This window comes from Mobula hypostoma, chromosome 29, assembly GCF_963921235.1.
Source record: "Mobula hypostoma chromosome 29, sMobHyp1.1, whole genome shotgun sequence".
NCBI lineage: Eukaryota > Metazoa > Chordata > Chondrichthyes > Myliobatiformes > Myliobatidae > Mobula > Mobula hypostoma.
In genome coordinates this window covers 3,915,223-3,933,190 of record NC_086125.1, presented here as the reverse complement: position 1 = coordinate 3,933,190, position 17,968 = coordinate 3,915,223, and the positions used below count along the sequence as shown (strand labels likewise).

The 17,968-nt window shown below is 45.4% G+C and overlaps 1 protein-coding gene across 2 annotated transcripts in view; it reads left to right on the top strand.

Annotated features, from left to right (window-relative positions):
- The window catches only part of LOC134339475 (prostaglandin E2 receptor EP1 subtype-like), a 37,894-nt gene extending 20,337 nt beyond the window's left edge, over nucleotides 1–17,557 (top strand). For both annotated transcript variants that reach the window (XM_063036014.1, XM_063036012.1), the window contains exons 2-3: nucleotides 9,403–10,276; nucleotides 13,477–17,557. In XM_063036014.1, coding sequence (XP_062892084.1) covers nucleotides 9,428–10,276; nucleotides 13,477–13,722 — 1,095 coding nt within the window. In that variant the 5' untranslated portion in view covers nucleotides 9,403–9,427 and the 3' untranslated portion in view covers nucleotides 13,723–17,557. The remainder of the gene's footprint in view (nucleotides 1–9,402; nucleotides 10,277–13,476) is intronic.
- The last annotated feature ends 411 nt before the right edge of the window (nucleotides 17,558–17,968 follow it).

The window sequence follows — 17,968 nt, the reverse complement described above, 5'->3', positions numbered from 1 at the left end:
ATTATATTGATTATGTTATAAATTATATTGATCAATACTTCTCTTCCAAAAAAAAAGAGGTGAAGATTCCAGAGGCTGCAGATGCTGGAATCTGGATCTGGGAATAACTGCTGGAGGAACTCAACGGATCAGACAGGTTCTAGAGAGAAGTAGAGAGAGGCGAATGAAAGCACCGTTCATTTACCGCCCACCCCACCCCACCCCACCCCACCCACAGATGCTGCCTGGCCCAATGAGTTCTTTCAGCAGTTTTGTTTTTCGTTGTATCTTTGTTTGATTTACGCTTGGGAAAGAAGTCAGGGTAGGGAGATCAAGTTTCACAGGGGTGCGTGCAGGGAACATTGAACATTATGTAACGAGGTTGAGAGTAGAAGTTGAACAGGTTACAGATCTCTCCAAGGTGAACATCGTCAATTGGAGAAGGGCCAGTTTAAATGGGACGAGAACAGATCGAGCTCATTACCTGGAAGCAAATATTGGCAAACGTGTAATCAAACAATTCACATTTAAATTGTAGGTGATCAGCCGTGTGACTGAGAAAATCACAAAGGCTCTGCCTAATTTATTTCAAATGATGACAGACACATTCTTTCTCTCACTCTCCTTTTTCTCCCTCTGTCCCTCTGAATAGTCCCCTTGCCCATCCTCTGGGTTCCCCCTGCCTTGTCTTTCTTCCCGGACGTCCTGTCCCACGATCCTCTCGTATCCCCTTTTGCCAATCACCTGTCCAGCTCTCGGCTCCATCCCTCCCCCTCCTGTCTTCTCCTATCATTTTGGATCTCCCCCTCCCCCTCCAGCTTTCAAATCCCTTACTCACTCTTCCTTCAGTTAGTCCTGACGAAGGGTCTCGGCCCGAAACGTCGACTGCACCTCTTTCTATAGATGCTGCCTGGCCTGCTGCGTTCACCAGCAACTTTGATGTGTGTTACATTAATTCCAAGAAGGGTATGAGGATAAAATTAGAAACCACTCCTCAATCAGTTTAATCCTTTTGGTGGGTACATTTTCGAAACAATAATCAGGAGTATAGAAACATAGAAACATAGAAAATAGGTACAGGAGTAGGCCATTCGGCCCTTCGAGCCTGCACCGCCATTTATTATGATCATGGCTGATCATCCAACTCAGAACCCAGCCTTCCCTCCATACCCCCTGACCCCTGTAGCCACAAGGGCCATATCTAACTCCCTCTTAAATATAGCCAATGAACTGGCCTCAACAGTTTCCTGTGGTAGAGAATTCCACAGATTCACCACTCTCTGTGTGAAGAAGTTTTTCCTAATCTCAGTCCTAAAAGGCTTCCCCTCTATCCTCAAACTGTGACCCCTCGTTCTGGACCTCCCCAACATCGGGAACAATCTTCCCGCATCTAGCCTGTCCAATCCCTTTAGGATCTTATACGTTTCAATCAGATCCCCCCTCAATCTTCTAAATTCCAACGAGTACAAGCCCAGTTCATCCAGTCTTTCTTCATATGAAAGACCTGCCATACCAGGAATCAATCTGGTGAACCTTCTTTGTACTCCCTCTATGGCAAAGATGTCTTTCCTCAGATTAGGGGACCAAAACTGCACACAATACTCCAGGTGTGGTCTCACCAAGGCCTTGTACAACTGCAGTAGTACCTCCCTGCTCCTGTACTCGAATCCTCTTGCTATAAATGCCAGCATACCATTCGCCTTTTTCACCGCCTGCTGTACCTGCATGCCCACTTTCAATGACTGGTATATAATGACACCCAGGTCTCGTTGCACCTCCCCTTTTCCTAATCGGCCACCATTCAGATAATAATCTGTTTTCCTATTTTTGCCACCAAAGTGGATAACTTCACATTTATCCACATTGAATTGCATCTGCCATGAGTTTGCCCACTCACCCAACCTATCCAAGTCACCCTGCATCCTCTTAGCATCCTCCTCACTGCTAACACTGCCACCCAGCTTCGTGTCATCCGGAAACTTGGAGATGCTGCATTTAATTCCCTCATCCAAGTCATTAGTATATATTGTAAACAACTGGGGTCCCAACACTGAGCCTTGCGGTACCCCACTAGTCACCGCCTGCCATTCTGAAAAGGTCACGTTTATTCCCACTCTTTGCTTCCTGTCTGCTAACCAATTCTCCACCCACACCAATACCTTACCCCCAATACCGTGTGCTTTAAGTTTGCACACTAATCTCCTGTGTGGGACCTTGTCAAAAGCCTTTTGAAAATCCAAATATACCACATCCACTGGTTCTCCCCTATCCACTCTACTAGTTACATCCTCAAAAAATTCTATGAGATTCGTCAGACATGATTTTCCTTTCACAAATCCATGCTGACTTTGTCCGATCATTTCACTGCTTTCCAAATGTGCTGTTATCACATCCTTGATAACTGACTCCAGCAGTTTCCCCACCACCGACGTTAGGCTAACCGGCCTATAATTCCCCGGTTTCTCTCTCCCTCCTTTTTTAAAAAGTGGGGTTACATTAGCCACCCTCCAATCCTCAGGAACTAATCCAGAATCTAACGAGTTTTGAAAAATTATCACTAATGCATCCACTATTTCTTGGGCTACTTCCTTAAGCACTCTGGGATGCAGACCATCTGGCCCTGGGGATTTATCTGCCTTCAATCCCTTCAATTTACCTAACACCACTTCCCTACTAACATGTATTTCACTCAGTTCCTCCATCTCACTGGACCCTCTGTCCCTTACTATTTCTGGAAGATTATTTATGTCCTCCTTAGTGAAGACAGAACCTCTAGCTGATTAGACAGTGTGTGTTAATTCAGGAAAGCTGGCAGAGATTTATTTAAGACAAGTCATGTTTAATTAACTTATTGGAGTGTGTTTTTTAAGTTAAGAAGCAGAAAGGTTTGATGACTAGAATCTGGTTTACATATGGACTTGCAAAAGGCATTTGATAAGGTAAAGGGGGAGGTTGGTGGTTTTGAAGTGTATTATATTGATTATGTTATAAATTATATTGATCAATACTTCTCTTCCAAAAAAAAAGAGGTGAAGATTCCAGAGGCTGCAGATGCTGGAATCTGGATCTGGGAATAACTGCTGGAGGAACTCAACGGATCAGACAGGTTCTAGAGAGAAGTAGAGAGAGGCGAATGAAAGCACCGTTCATTTACCGCCCACCCCACCCCACCCACAGATACTGCCTGGCCCAATGAGTTCTTTCAGCAGTTTTGTTTTTCGTTGTATCTTTTGTTTGATTTACGCTTGGGAAAGAAGTCAGCGTAGGGAGATCAAGTTTCACAGGGGTGCGTGCAGGGAACATTGAACATTATGTAACGAGGTTGAGAGTAGAAGTTGAACAGGTTACAGATCTCTCCAAGGTGAACATCGTCAATTGGAGAAGGGCCAGTTTAAATGGGATGAGAACAGATCGAGCTCATTACCTGGAAGCAAATATTGGCAAACGTGTAATCAAACAATTCACATTTAAATTGTAGGTGATCAGCCGTGTGACTGAGAAAATCACAAAGGCTCTGCCTAATTTATTTCAAATGATGACAGACACATTCTTTCTCTCACTCTCCTTTTTCTCCCTCTGTCCCTCTGAATAGTCCCCTTGCCCATCCTCTGGGTTCCCCCTGCCTTGTCTTTCTTCCCGGACGTCCTGTCCCACGATCCTCTCGTATCCCCTTTTGCCAATCACCTGTCCAGCTCTCGGCTCCATCCCTCCCCCTCCTGTCTTCTCCTATCATTTTGGATCTCCCCCTCCCCCTCCAGCTTTCAAATCCCTTACTCACTCTTTCTTCAGTTAGTCCTGACGAAGGGTCTCGGCCTGAAACGTCGACTGTACCTCTTCCTATAGATGCTGCCTGGCCTGCTGCGTTCACCAGCAACTTTGATGTATGTTACACTAATTCCAAGAAGGGTATGAGGATAAAATTAGAAAGCACTCCTCAATCAGTTTAATCCTTTTGGTGGGTACATTTTCGAAACAATAATCAGGAGTATAACTACCTCTAGCTGATTAGACAGTGTGTGTTAATTCAGGAAAGCTGGCATAGATTTATTTAAGACAAGTCATGTTTAATTAACTTATTGGAGTGTGTTTTTTAAATTAAGAAGCAGAAAGGTTTGATGACTAGAATCTGGTTTACATATGGACTTGCAAAAGGCATTTGATAAGGTGCCACCTGGCAGCCTTGATTATAAGACTGCAGCCCGTAGAATAAAGGGCGTTGTAAGCTGTATGGTTAGAAACTTGCCAGGATCAGACCAATGGCAAAAGGTTATTTGTGCATTGCATGTGGGGGAGAATTATTTTTGGAACTGTAGGGAGCTGTGCAATGGAGTTACCATGGTTCATAGTCATAGTCATACTTTATTGATCCTGAGGGAAATTGGTTATCGTTACAGTTGCACCATAAATAATAAATAGTAATAGAACCATAAATAGTTAAATAGTAATATGTAAATTATGCCAGGAAATAAGGCCAGGACCAGCCTATTGGCTCAGGGTGTCTGACCCTCCAAGGGAGGAGTTGTAAAGTTTGATGGCCACAGGCAGGAATGACTTCCTATGACGCTCTGTGCTGCATCTCGGTGGAATGAGTCTCTGGCTGAATGTACTCCTGTGTCCACCCAGTACATTATGTAGTGGATGGGAGACATAGACCAAGATGGCATGCAACTTGGACAGCATCCTCTTTTCAGACACCACCATCAGAGAGTCCAGTTCCATCCCCACAACATCACTGGCCTTACGGATGAGTTTGTTGATTCTGTTGGTGTCTGCTACCCTCAGCCTGCTCCCCCAGCACATAACAGCAAACATGATCTCACTGGCCACCACAGACTCGTAAAACATCTTCAGCATTGTCCGGCAGATGTTAAAGGACCTCAGTCTCCTCAGGAAATAGAGACGGCTCTGACCCTTCTTGTAGACAGCCTCAGTGCTCTTTGACCAGTCCAGTTTATTGTCAATTCGTCTCCCCAGGTATTTGTAATCCTCCACCATGTCCACACTGACCCCCTGGATGGAAACAGGGGTCGCTGTTACCTTAGCTCTCCATAGGTCTACCACCAGCTCCTTAGTCTTTTTCACATTAAGCTGCAGATAATTCTGTTCACACCATGTGACAAAGTTTCCTACCGTAGCCCTGTACTCAGCCTCATCTCCCTTGCTGATGCATCCAACTATGGAAGAGTCATCCGAAAACTTCTGAAGTTAGGGGAAATTAGGGGAAAAATAAACAGCCAGATATAGAGTAATATCTTCTCTGATGAACATTTCAGAAACAAAATGTCATTATCTATCAGAATCCGGTTTATTATCATCAGCACGTGTCGTGAAATCTGTTAACTTAGCAGCAGCAGTACAATGCAATATATATTGATAGAAAAAGACCTTAAAGCACAGTAAAATGTGTGTATGTGTGTATACATTGAATTAAAGTTAAATTAAATGTAGTGAAAAGATGAAAATAAAAAAGTAGTGAGGTAGTGTTCCTTGCCAATATAGCTAGTACAGACTTAATGAGCCGAATAGCTTCCCCTGGGTGCTGTAACCTCTGAGATTTCGTGCCACATTCCTCCTTGTTTATGCTCCCTTGATGGTCATGACGCATAATGCCAGAAGCACATATTCACTGGGTTAATATTGACGTTCATAAAGCTACATCACAAAAAAGAAGCCCACAGAAACCGAGCGCTTTATTTAATTGACTACGTTGTTCCAATGAAGATTTAAACGTGTTGGATCTTGCAAACTGTGGTGATAATGTTGCTTAACAAGTTCAAAATTGCCATTGCATCATAGTTATGCTTGTCTGAGTTTGAATCGCACTCACAGTTAGTGTTCCTGTGTGCTAACGACTTAATGCAAATCACCCAGGATCCCGTTTATCACTGCTGACATATATTGTCAAAGTTATTGTTTTGTACAATGTAAGACATAAAAAAGTTACCGAAAGAATGTATAGAGAGTCTTAATTACTTTAACTTACTAAATATTATTACTATTTATTCCACAAAAATGAACAGATACTGCAAAAGAGGGTTAGCGAGGTAGTGTTCATGGACCATTCAGAGATCTGATGGCAGAGGAGAAGAAGTTGTTTCTGAAATGTTGAGTGGGGGGTCTTCAGACTCTTGTCCTGGATGGTGAGAGTCCTTAATGTTGGATGCTGCTTTCAGTGTGATACTGAGACAGTGCTGCTCCAGGTAACACCCTTGGACTGGATGCTGGAGGCTTTGTACGTCATTAAGAATGGTGGTGGGTTATGTGGTGTATGGTGTGAGGCACATGGAGTCATTGTACCAGACACTGTCAGTAGTCAAGAGTTCAATAAAGGGTGGTTGGTTGGAAGCTCTACTCTCAGCAACACAACAGACAATACAGGCTGTGAAGATAAAAGTTTGATTTCCTTATTTCCCTCATTGTGACCCTTGCACTTTGTTGTCTGCTCGCAGCACACTGCCTCTGGAACTGCAACACCGTACTGGGTAGCCACTCCGTTAGATGCACTGGTACACCTGCCCGTCGATACTAATATCTAATCAGCCAGTCAGGTGGCAGCAACTCAATGCATAAAAGCATGCAGACGTGGTCAAGAGGTTCAGTTGTTGTTCAGATCAAGCGTCAGAATGGGGAATAACTGTAATATTAGTGACTTTGACCATGAAATGATTGTTGGTGCCGGTTGGGGTGGTTTGAATATTTCAGGAACTCTGATTTCCTGGGATTTTCATGCACAACGATCTCTAGAGTTTACAGAGAATATTGCTAAAAAAAACAGCCACACCAGATTCCACTCCTGTACCCAATAAAATGCCGACTGAGTGGATATTCTGCATTTCATTTTCTTAACTCAAAGATCCCTCTGAAATATTTGCAAACAAAATCTAATCAATGTTATCTCGGTACTAATGACAATAAAAAACTAACTCCAAGCTTGTTTAGAGATTAGACAGATGACTGTGTAGAGGCGAGGATGGGGGCTTATGTCACTGTTGTGTTGTTGCTTGTTGGGAAGAAGGATCTTGGCTCAAACTGCCAATGGTTTGTTCATTTCCATAGATGCTGCCTGACCTGCTGAGTTCCTCTGGCGTTTTGTATGCAACACACATAAAAGCTGCAGGCCAGGCAGCATCTCTAGGAAGAGGTACAGTCGACGTTTCGGGCCGAGACCGAAACGTTTTGTATGCGTTGCTTTGGATTTCCAGTATCTGCAGACTTTCTCATGTTTGGTCTCCTCCCAACACGCCTTTGTTAACACAAACAAAGCATTTCACCACCTGTTTTGGTGTACACGTGATAGGTAAACTTGAATTGTGTTCCTCAATTAATATTAATGTCAGTGGAATAGATTCTGAGAGGGGGGCAGATGGTGAGTTTGAGGAAAACAACCAAATAACTCTTCCCACATATGGGTTAAAATCTCTGATCTTTGACCTGTGTCTCACAGGCCTGGGTTGCCCTATATCTTTCAGTTAGCCTCCTTCCCCCTCCCCCCCAACCTTTTTATTCTGGCGCCTTTCCCCGTCCTTCTCCGTCCTGAAGAAGAAATTGGCCCAACATGTCGACTGTTTATTCATTTCAATAGATGCTGCCTCGCCTGCGAGTTCCTCCAGCATTTTGTGTGAGCTCCCCAGCCATGAGTCGGATTAAATTTCCTGACAAGCTCCCGTGGTAATTGCTGAGGATGTATTTTTCAGAGCAGTGTACTTCTGAGTTAGGGTTTCAGTAGAATTCAGAGCAGGTTTGAAGCCCTTCGCCATGGCTGTGTATCAACAGGAAAGCGTGAGTCAACTCCCTGCTGCTATCAGGTCAGGAGCACACGCCTGAGATCAGCCAAATCGTCTTCTGGCAGGAACACAGAGGTGAAGTGGTCAGTCTGCACACACACTCACTTCCATGCGAAGGAATTTCATTTGAAAGTGGGAGCAGCTCACGCCCGATGTTTCTGTCTTAGACCAAGGGCGTCGGAATGTTCCTTTCCTTGCTGGTGACAGACTAAGTCCGTCCCTGCACGCCACACTCAGAGAAAGTAAATCTGAAATTCGGACGACACAGTGGGTAGTGGACCCCATTTCAAGCGGGAAGCCCCAGACGTCTGGTGCTGCACCCTGGCACATAGTGCCACAGGGAGAGACAGTGTAGAAACGGATGTTCCCACCCAACCACACGGTTGGATCTTGTGGACAGAAACTCACTGGGATCACAGAATCTCACTGCAGGGCAGTTGACCCATTGTTCCTTTAGCATCCCATTACCCTCACTCTCCAGAGACCTCCAAACCTTTTCTCTTTCAAGGTTAGAGGGGGGAGTTTAAAGGTGAAATGAGAGGAAAGTTGTTTCTGTGCAGAGAATAGTTGGTGCCTGGAATGGGTAAGGGAATCAGGCAGTTTGGTGGAGCTTAAAGAGGTTATTAGATACATTTGAATATGAAGAGAATGGAGGGATGTGGAGGATACACAGGAGGCGGGCATTTGTATAAATTGTCAATAAGGTTGGCACAACATTGTGCACCGAATGGCCTGTTCTATGTTCCATGTTTTCTATTCATGTGTTACCCAGCTCCTTTGGAGCTTACTGCTGAAAGGGTGCCAGATGCCCTGCTTAATCACAGATCACAGAGGCTAGTGGTGCTTTTGCCTCCAAATCCTGTACCCTTAAGGTGTAGTAGTGACTTTGGAGGGTCTCAAGCCCTGTAGGTTTTGAAATCTCTGCCACGGGGATGGTTTTCTCCTTTTCATTCTGACTCTGTCCATCCTAATTAGATATCATCACCTCTCATTCTTCTAAATTCCATAATGCCACACCTAACCTCTGGTCACTGGACAACCCCCATTCCAAAGAGCTCCTCTTTGGAGGCCTGGTCACTGAGAGGGTTCAAGGTTGAGATCGACAGATTTGCATATGAAGGGGATCAAGGGATAAGCGAGTGCAGGAAAATGGTATGGTGCTAAAGGTTCGCCTTGTCGATCCCAACTTTGAACTTTGTGACCAAGCCTCCAAAGAAGAACAGGGGTTGTCCAGTGATCTTTGAATGGCAGAGAAGGCACAAGGGTCTGATTGGACTTCTGTTACTTACCTTTCACATGTTCTTAGAGTCAGACTGCATGGAGACAGACCCTTCAGCCCATTTATGTCTGCACTGACCGCCAGGTATCCATTTATACCGATACAATTTTCCCACTTCCTCATCACCTCCACTCAGAATCTACATACTCACCCACACTGTGCGGGCAGTAACCTATCAATCCCTATGTTTATGGAATGTGGGAGGTGTAAACAAACTCCATTATGGGCCTAAGTGTCCACACTGTGCTGCCGTGTTCTGTGTTCTGTTCTCCTCGGAGAAAAGGAGGATGTGAAGCAACTTGTGAAGGTGTACAAGATGTTAAGAGGCATAGAGTAACACTGTCTCTTTCTCTGTGACAGGCGCATTGATGGAACGGTGTGGGCTATGGACATGATGGATTGCATCATGGGTCAAGGTGCCAACATGACGACACTCCATCAGCGCCATGTGAAAAACTCCAGCGGTGGCCTGGACAACAGCAGCTTGCCACAGGTGAACATTTCCCAATGGTTTGCTGGCCCTCCTGTCAGGTCCATGGCAGTGCCTATCTTCTCGATGACGCTGGGAGCCCTGTCCAACATCATTGCCCTCTTTATCCTGCTCAAGAGCTATGCCAGGTTCCGCCGGAGGTCCAAGGCCACATTCCTGCTCTTCGCCAGCAGCCTGGTACTCACCGACTTTGCAGGCCACATCATTCCTGGTGCTTTGGTGCTCCAATTCTACTCTGGGAAAATAGGGAATGACAGCCACATATGCCAGCTTCTGGGAGGCAGCCTGATCTTCTTTGGCCTCTGCCCGCTCTTCCTTGGTTGCATCATGGCAGTGGAGCGATGCGTAGGCATCACCAAACCCCTCTTGCACTCAGCGGTGGTCACCTCCACCAGGACTAAACTGGTGATTGCCAGCCTGTGGGCGCTGGCTGGCATCGTGGCCATACTTCCCTTTATGGGTTTTGGCAGGTACGAGCTCCAATACTCAAAGACTTGGTGCTTCATCGCCATGGGCTCACAGAGCAACTGGATGGACAGTGGCTTTGCCTTGCTCTTCTCATTCCTCGGAGTGAGCACGCTCATTGTGTCCCTGGTCTGCAACACCATCAGCGGCGTGTCACTCATCCAGGCACGGATGAAGAAGAGGAACTACAACCGAAAGGCAAAGTCACATGACATTGAAATGGTTGTCCAGTTGGTTGGGATCATGATGGCTTCGTGTATCTGTTGGAGCCCTATGCTGGTATGTATCCTGTATATAAAATTCACACCGATCTCTCACCCGTGACAGCACAGCAAAAGCCCTTTGGTGCACACATCTGATGCCAAATTAATCTACTCCCCTCTGCCTGCATATGTTCCCTATCTCTCTGTTCCCTTAATGTGCCAGTCAAAATGCCACTTAAACACCACTATAGTATCTACTCGCACACCAATCTGGCCAGCACCCTCCATTGTCTTTGTAAAGAACTTGTCTCGCACATCTCTGTTAAACTTCCCTCTCACCATCAAGCTATGCCTGCTTATGGTTTGCAGTTCTACCCTGGGAAGGGGTCTCTGACTGTCGACCTTGTCTGTGCCTCTGATAATTTTGCCAACCTGTCAGGTCTCCCCTCAACCGTTGACACTCCAGACAAAACGACCCAACCTCTCCCTATAATTAAAACTTTCTAATCCAGACAGCGCTCAGTAAATTCCTCTGCACCCTCTCCAAAGCCTCTGCATCCTTCCAGTAATGGGGTAAATAATGCAGCAGTCTAAATGTGACATAACCAAAGTTGGAACGTACCTTCCTGTCTCTTATACTTGATGCCAGAACTAATGATGACAAGCATGCAAATATGTCACCTTTACCACCCTATCTAATTAAGGTATCACTTTGAGGGAGCCATAGACTTGAACCCCAAGATTCATCTGTACACCAGTGCCCCAAAGGGTCCTGCCATTTACTGTATATGTTTCCCTTGTACGCACCAAATGTCAGGTTGATCTGATGCCAATCTTTACTCTGTGTTCCTGCCGTGAGTGGTAAACTCATCAATAATCTACCCACTTCAATAATACCCAAAGATGAAGCGATTCATTCAGTCCCTTCCTCACAGCTCCAGAGTGTTTGATCCTGACCCTGGAGCTGTCTGTGTGGAGCTCGCATGTCCTTTCTATTTTGTTTCGTTAGATCTACGGCCCTTCCAGTCCAACAAGCCCACACTGCCCAATTAACTTGCTAACCTGTACCTCTTTGGACTGTGGAGCGCCCAGATGAAACCAAGTGGTCACAGAAGGAACATAGAAGCTCCTTCCAGAAAGCAGCGGGAAGTGAACCCGGGTCGCTGGCACCGTAATAGCATTACACTAAATGCCACGCCACTGTGTTGCCCCAGTTCTCCCTGTGTGCTGCGGCCTGTGACCTGGCCGATATTTATCTCTCACCCTGTGGCTAGAGTGCCTCAGAAGGCCAATGATGAGTAACCACAGTTGTAACTCCGAAAATGTAGCAGCTAGATCATACAATATTGAACAGTGCAATACAGTAATAAGCTATTCGGCCCATAATGTTGCAGAAAATCTAAAAATCTAATCTAAAAATGACACTGAACCCTTTCTATGAGCATGTGGTCCATGTCCCTTGATCATCTAAGAGCCTCTCACGTAAACACCTCTCTTGTATCTATCACCACCAGGATGGCAGGGCGGAGATACATCTGTACATCCAGCCGGCAGGTCACCCTTGGGCAAGGTGTAGTCCCCAGATCAGGGTCACATGAAGCCGTGGGAGCAGGTGGTGGATGGTTGTATAAGCAGCTGGTGCATGTCACAAGTCCTGGTTAGGCGACCACTGACGTCAGGCAGACAATCTCTGAAGGGTATTGATAATGGCTGGGGTCACCCGTCTTGTAAAGACACTGTCCAGAAGAAGGCAATGGCAAACCACTTCTGTAGAAAGATTTGCCAAGAGCAATCGTGGTACTGAAACCATTATCACCCATCAATACAACATGGCACATAATGATAATGAAGATGATGACGGCGACTACCACCACCCATGGCAGGAAATCCAGACACCTACATCTTTGTGTAAAAAGTAACCTTTCCCTGAACATCTTTGAACTTATTCCCTCTAATCTTCAATGCATGCCCTCTAATATTGGACAACGTTGACGTTGGGAGAAAGAAATCAGCTGTCCCTGCCTCTCATAATTTTATAATCAGGTCTTCCCTCAGCAACTGCCACTCCAGAAAAAAAATAACCCAAGAATGTCCAACCTCTCCTTACAGCTCATGCCCACTAATCCAGGGAGCATCCCGATAACCCTCTCCTGCATCCTCTCCAAAGCCTTCACATCCTTCATATAATGAAATGACCAGAACCGAATACAATACTCCATTTGGGTGTGGAAAGTCCTATAAGCACCAAGTCCCAAAGGCACTCAGTTTGGTGGGTTAATGGGTCACTGCAAATTATCCCCATTGGGTAAGTACAAGGCAGAAGCTAGGAGGAATTTGAAGAGGAACGTGGGTAGCATAAAATGGGATTGATAGAAATGGGTACTTGGTGGTTCGTGCGAGGTTAATGGCCGAAAGCCTTATTTCTGTACTTTGTGACCCATTGACTATGTGATATTGAGACAGATAGTGTTAGCTAATAATGGTTGAGGAAATGAACACCAGGACACTGAACAAACCCTAAACCCCACTAATATCCTTCCTCAAGGTAATATGTCGTGTAGTTTTACACACAGTATGCCTGAGGGCTCAGTTTAATGATTTATTGAAATGAAGATTCCTCCTCTGTGTTGCACTAGCTGCAATTTTAATGCTTCATTATGGCAGTAGGACTCGAATCCACAAACTGTCAGTTCACTGAGCCACACCTCACACCAGTTTCATCTCTAAATGACAAATTCCTGTGTCTTGTTCCCGCTGGAGTAATCAATGAGGAACTGGCCCTATACTCACTGGAGCTTAGAAGAATTGGGGTGGGGGAAGGGAAGATTCTCACTGAAATCTATCAAATATTGAAACATCTAGATAGAGTGGACATGGTCAGAGTATTTCCATTCATGGGACAGTCTAGGACCAGCCGGCTCAGCCTCAGAAAGGTGGGATGCCTCTTTGGAACAGAGATAAGGAGGAATTTCTTTAGCCAAAGGGTGATGAATCTGTGGAATTCTGTCCTGGGTATATTTAAAGTGAAGATTGATAGGTTAGTGATTAGTAAGGGTGTCAAAGGTTACAGAGAAAAAGTGGAGAACGGTGAGAAGGATAATGAATCAGGCATGGTAGAATGGCAGAACACACTCAGTGGGCTGAATGGCCTAAATTTGCTCCTAAGTCTTATGGTCTTATGGAAACTTGCCTGTTATTTTTCTTTTGATCTCATATCTTCTCGGAGCAGTTCAGTTCTATTTCACTAAACAATTCTTCCCTTCTGTTTGGCCTCAGGTGTATGTGTCTATTACCCGGATCCACAATTGTGAGGACTATGCTAAGCTCAGCTTACTCGGGGTGAGGATGGCTTCATGGAATCAGATCTTGGACCCCTGGGTCTACATTCTTCTGAGACGGGCAGTCCTGAAGAAGATCTACCAAACTGTCTTAAGAAGGAGTGACATCAGTAGGACCATGTTTGACCGATGGGAGGTCAGCTCCTTCCAGAGCTCTGATCGAAGTGTGGTCAAGAGGTTTTGAAGGAAAGCTGTGCTCGACCTTTGGAAGTGGTTGCTGTAGAAGGTGGCTGACCTGGATATCATTCAGGTTGAGCCTGGTTCAGTGGAAAATAGCACACGACGGGAGCTGGACTTTGGCACTGAAAGTGATTCAGAGGAAAGGGGAAAGTTGACAGTACTTCCCACAGATGAGGTTTGGTCCCACCCAAGGACAGAACCATTCAGGAACTCAGTGAGACCAGAGGGCGTTGCAGATGAGAAGATTGAGTTCAAAAGGGAATTGAGTGGATAGGGTTGGGTGAAACCATTTTACTGTGGACCAGGACACCATACTAGATTGACCCACCACTCAAGGAGACTCATCTTCTTTTGGTCCTCAGGTTGCGACCACAGAGAAAGACCCTCTTGTGTGATCGGAGATGCTACAGGTGGGACGTCAGAGTGTTTTCCTGTTAAAGCATGGACTTTATTTAAGAGTTGTATCATTATCCGGCTGTTTGATGAATCCATTCTGAGCACAGAATACTGAACCACCATGAATGAGGCAGTGGACAGCCTCTCCAGGGAAGCCAGAGCATGAATATGGCCTTGGAAGAGAGAGACTCGCAGACCCACATGATCCCCTTCCCATTCCACACCTGGAGTTGTTAATGGTCTCCTCACCCTTGATGAGGGTACAAAGGCTGTCAAAGGTTACCAGAAGAAGGCAGGAGAATGGGGATGAGAGGGAAAATAATTCAGCCATCGCTGAGTGGCTGAACAAATGATGGGCAGAATGGCCTAATTCTGTGCCCAAGTCTTATGGTTCTAACCATAAGGGGAGCATTTACAAAATGAAGAGGGCCTGATCTGCCCAAGTCTTCTCCACGTGATGCAAAGCCATGGGAGAGTGGAGTGTCAGCAGACACTGAGGAGCAGTGGAAGGAATTGTAAAGAGATTGCTGGTTGGTGATTAGCGGGGCAGAGAGATCATTTGACTTCCACCCTGGCTGATCTTGCATACCAGTGGCTTGAGGTTAACTGGCTGACATTCTATTATTGGGCTTGCCCATCTCTACAGCCTGCCTTCTCCCCATAACCTTTGATACCCTTACTAATCAAGAACCGATCATCCTCCTCTTTAAGTGTCCCCAGTGAATTGGCCTCCGCAGCCATCTGCGGTAATGAATTCAACAGATTCACCACCCTCTGGCTAAAGAAATTCCAACCGATCTCAGTCCTAAAGAGATGTCCCTCTATTTTGAGGCTGTGCCCTCTGGATCTAGACTCTCCCACTTCTGGATGCATCTTCTCCACATCCTCTCTATTTATGCCTTTCAATTACCTTCTCCATCACCTGCCCCAATTCTTTCAATGCCCAGACATATTTTGGTCTCAGCTTTTAATACACAAGGGCTGAGGCTCCAAGGCCCTCTGGAGAAGGAAATTACATAAATGGGAAGCAACCTCTCCATTAATGGGAAGTAACCTCTCAGTTGTCAATCCTCCTCAGAAGTTCCTACCCTTAACTTTTCACTTGTCTAATCTTCAAAGTGCATGGGCCCATTCCATTCAACCTCTCCTCAGTGGAAACCTCATCCCTGAATTCCCTCTGGTAGAGAGCTTTTCCAGTGGGAATTAACATTTTGAGGGAAGAGTCGTTTTATTGGTGGGAGGGGGGGGTTCTCCGCTATGAAAGAAAGGTAGCTGGGGTAATGTTCACAATGTTCAGCCCACACCTGTAACATCAATGTCATTGGTAGCCAGTGAGATCCTAATGGACAAGCCCTCTGTGCTCCACTGGATTTGCCCCTCTGTGCACCATTCGATTTGCTCCTCTGTGCTCCGTTCAATTTGCCCCTCTGTGCACCATTCGATTTGCCCCTCTGTACTCCTTTGGATTTGCCCCTCTGTACTCCATTGGATTTGCCCCTCTGTGCACCATTTGATTTGCCCCTCTGTACTCCTTTGGATTTGCCCCTCTGTGCACCATTTGATTTGCCTGTCTGTGCTCTGTTCGATTTGCCCCTCTGTGCTCCGTTGGATTTGCCTGTCTGTGCTCCGTTCGATTTGCCCCTCTGAGCACCATTTGATTTGCCCCCTGTGTATTGCTCGATTTGTCAGTGACACCTGTGTTGAAAGCAAGCACTCTGCACCTTTTGCTTTCCCTCGTTTCCTGGGAATCCGGGTATGTCTGGCTGGCATCAGTCACACATCCTGGATTACCCTTGAGAAGGCGGTGACAAACAGGCTTCCCAATCAGCTGAGCTGTTTCCCCTCTGGGGAAGCAGGCAGGGGCCCAGAATTAAATCCGGTCACATGGAAGAGACACGTTCAATTCAGGATGGTGTGCGAACTCGGTAGTCTCCCCTTGGATCTGTTACCCTTGCCCTTCCTGGTGGTAGAGGTCCCAGGTTTGGAAGGTGCTCTCGGCGTTCCCTTGGCCAGTAACTGCGGTGCAGTTGGATCCACGCAATGAGTAAGGACATTGTGGTGTGTTGAAAAAGAGATCTTGCCATTTTGGATCCCAGCAAGAGAAAGGTTAAATCCTTAAAGAGTCCTTTAAGACCAACGGTCGAAGCATGAACCTGGGCTCACTTTAAGTCAGATAGTTATAAAAGATAGAACATCGAAAAACAGAGCACAGGACAGGCACTTTAGCCCATAAACACACGAGATACAGGAAATCTTAAGTAACACCACTCAAACTGAATAGAGGAACTCAGCAAGTCAGTTCTGATGTAGGGTCTTGGCTTGGAACATTAACTCTTTATTTTCCTTCTACAGGCCCTTTGGCACATGCTGTCTGTGCCCAATTGAAACTAATTCCATCCTCCCGCAAAGTATCCATATTACTCCATTCCTTGCATATTTGTGTGTATACTTTAGAGCCTGTTAAACACCACTATCATGTTTGCTTTGTGCACTACCCATAGCAGCCCATTCCAGGCATCTATCATTTGTCCCGCTCATCTCATTTAAACTTGGTCCTCACCCATCACTTTAAACGCACGTCCCTCATATTAGCCATTGGTACACTGGGAGAAGGATTCTATCTACCCTATTTATGCCTCTCATAATTTTATAAACATCCATCAGGACTTCCATCAGCCTCTGCTGCTGCAGAGAATACAACCCAATTTTGTCCAAGCTCTCCTGATAGCTCAGGTGCTCTAATCCAGGCAGCTGCTAGTAAACTTCTTTGGTATCCTTTCTAAAGCCTCCACACCCTTCCATGATGGCCAGGGGATTTGAGTTGACGGAGAGATTGAGGTGCTAAACAAAAAGCCCCATCTTCTCCCTTAGGAGATACACAATATCTCATGGGAATACTTCAATGGAGAGCATAGGAAATCCTATTGGCACCAACCAATGTGTTTCAAATGCAGACCTTTCATGCCTATCCGCTGTAGTTCTTGGAAAGCTTGCTCGGAAATTCTTGTTACATTAGCAGTTGCACTGTTCTGTTGCAAAACTCTACGTAAGGCAACCTTCATCCTTCTCCTACAAAGTAGACATGTTCCCTGCAAAGGGCCACATACCAAAAAATATTAAAAGGTCACTGTTTACTAGAAAGTTCCAAGTACATAAGGAGTCTACATAGTGACTTATCACGTGAAGGAGACATGTCTTCCACACAACAGTTGTTGACTTTGAACTCCTTAGATCACTGCACTTTATCTCACAAAAGTAGCACTTAGAATGAAATATCTATACTTGCTACGATCTCAGTACTGTTTACCTGTGTTCAAAATGGCAAATAATAACTTCAGCTGTAAGAATTTAAATGTATCTATAGAAAATGAATATATTTAAGAACTATTAAAAATGTTTTTTAAGGAAATATATTGTGCTGTGTATTTTTGTATTGTGGGCTATTTAGTCAAGGCTTTGATCTGATTGAATAAAAATCTTATCATCAGTATTTGGGGTTGAACTGATGTTAATTCCAAGCAGTCGCAGACATACCCAGCATTACCCTTACTGTCCTCATGATGGCGCTGGTGAGCAGCCCTCTTGAATCTGCTGACCTGGATGGCAAAGGGTATGGGAGAGAGTTGCAGGACAGACCTGATGACAAAGAAAATGTGGTGAGATTACACTCAGTGGCCACTTTATTATGGACAGGAGGCTCGTTAAAAAGTGGCCGCTGACTGCATGTTTGTGGTCTTTCGCTGCTGGAGCCCATCCGTGTCAATGTTCGATGCTTATGCATTCAGAGATACTCTTCTGCACACCACTGTTGTAACCTGTGGTTGTTTAAGTTACTGTCCCCTTTCCATTAGCTT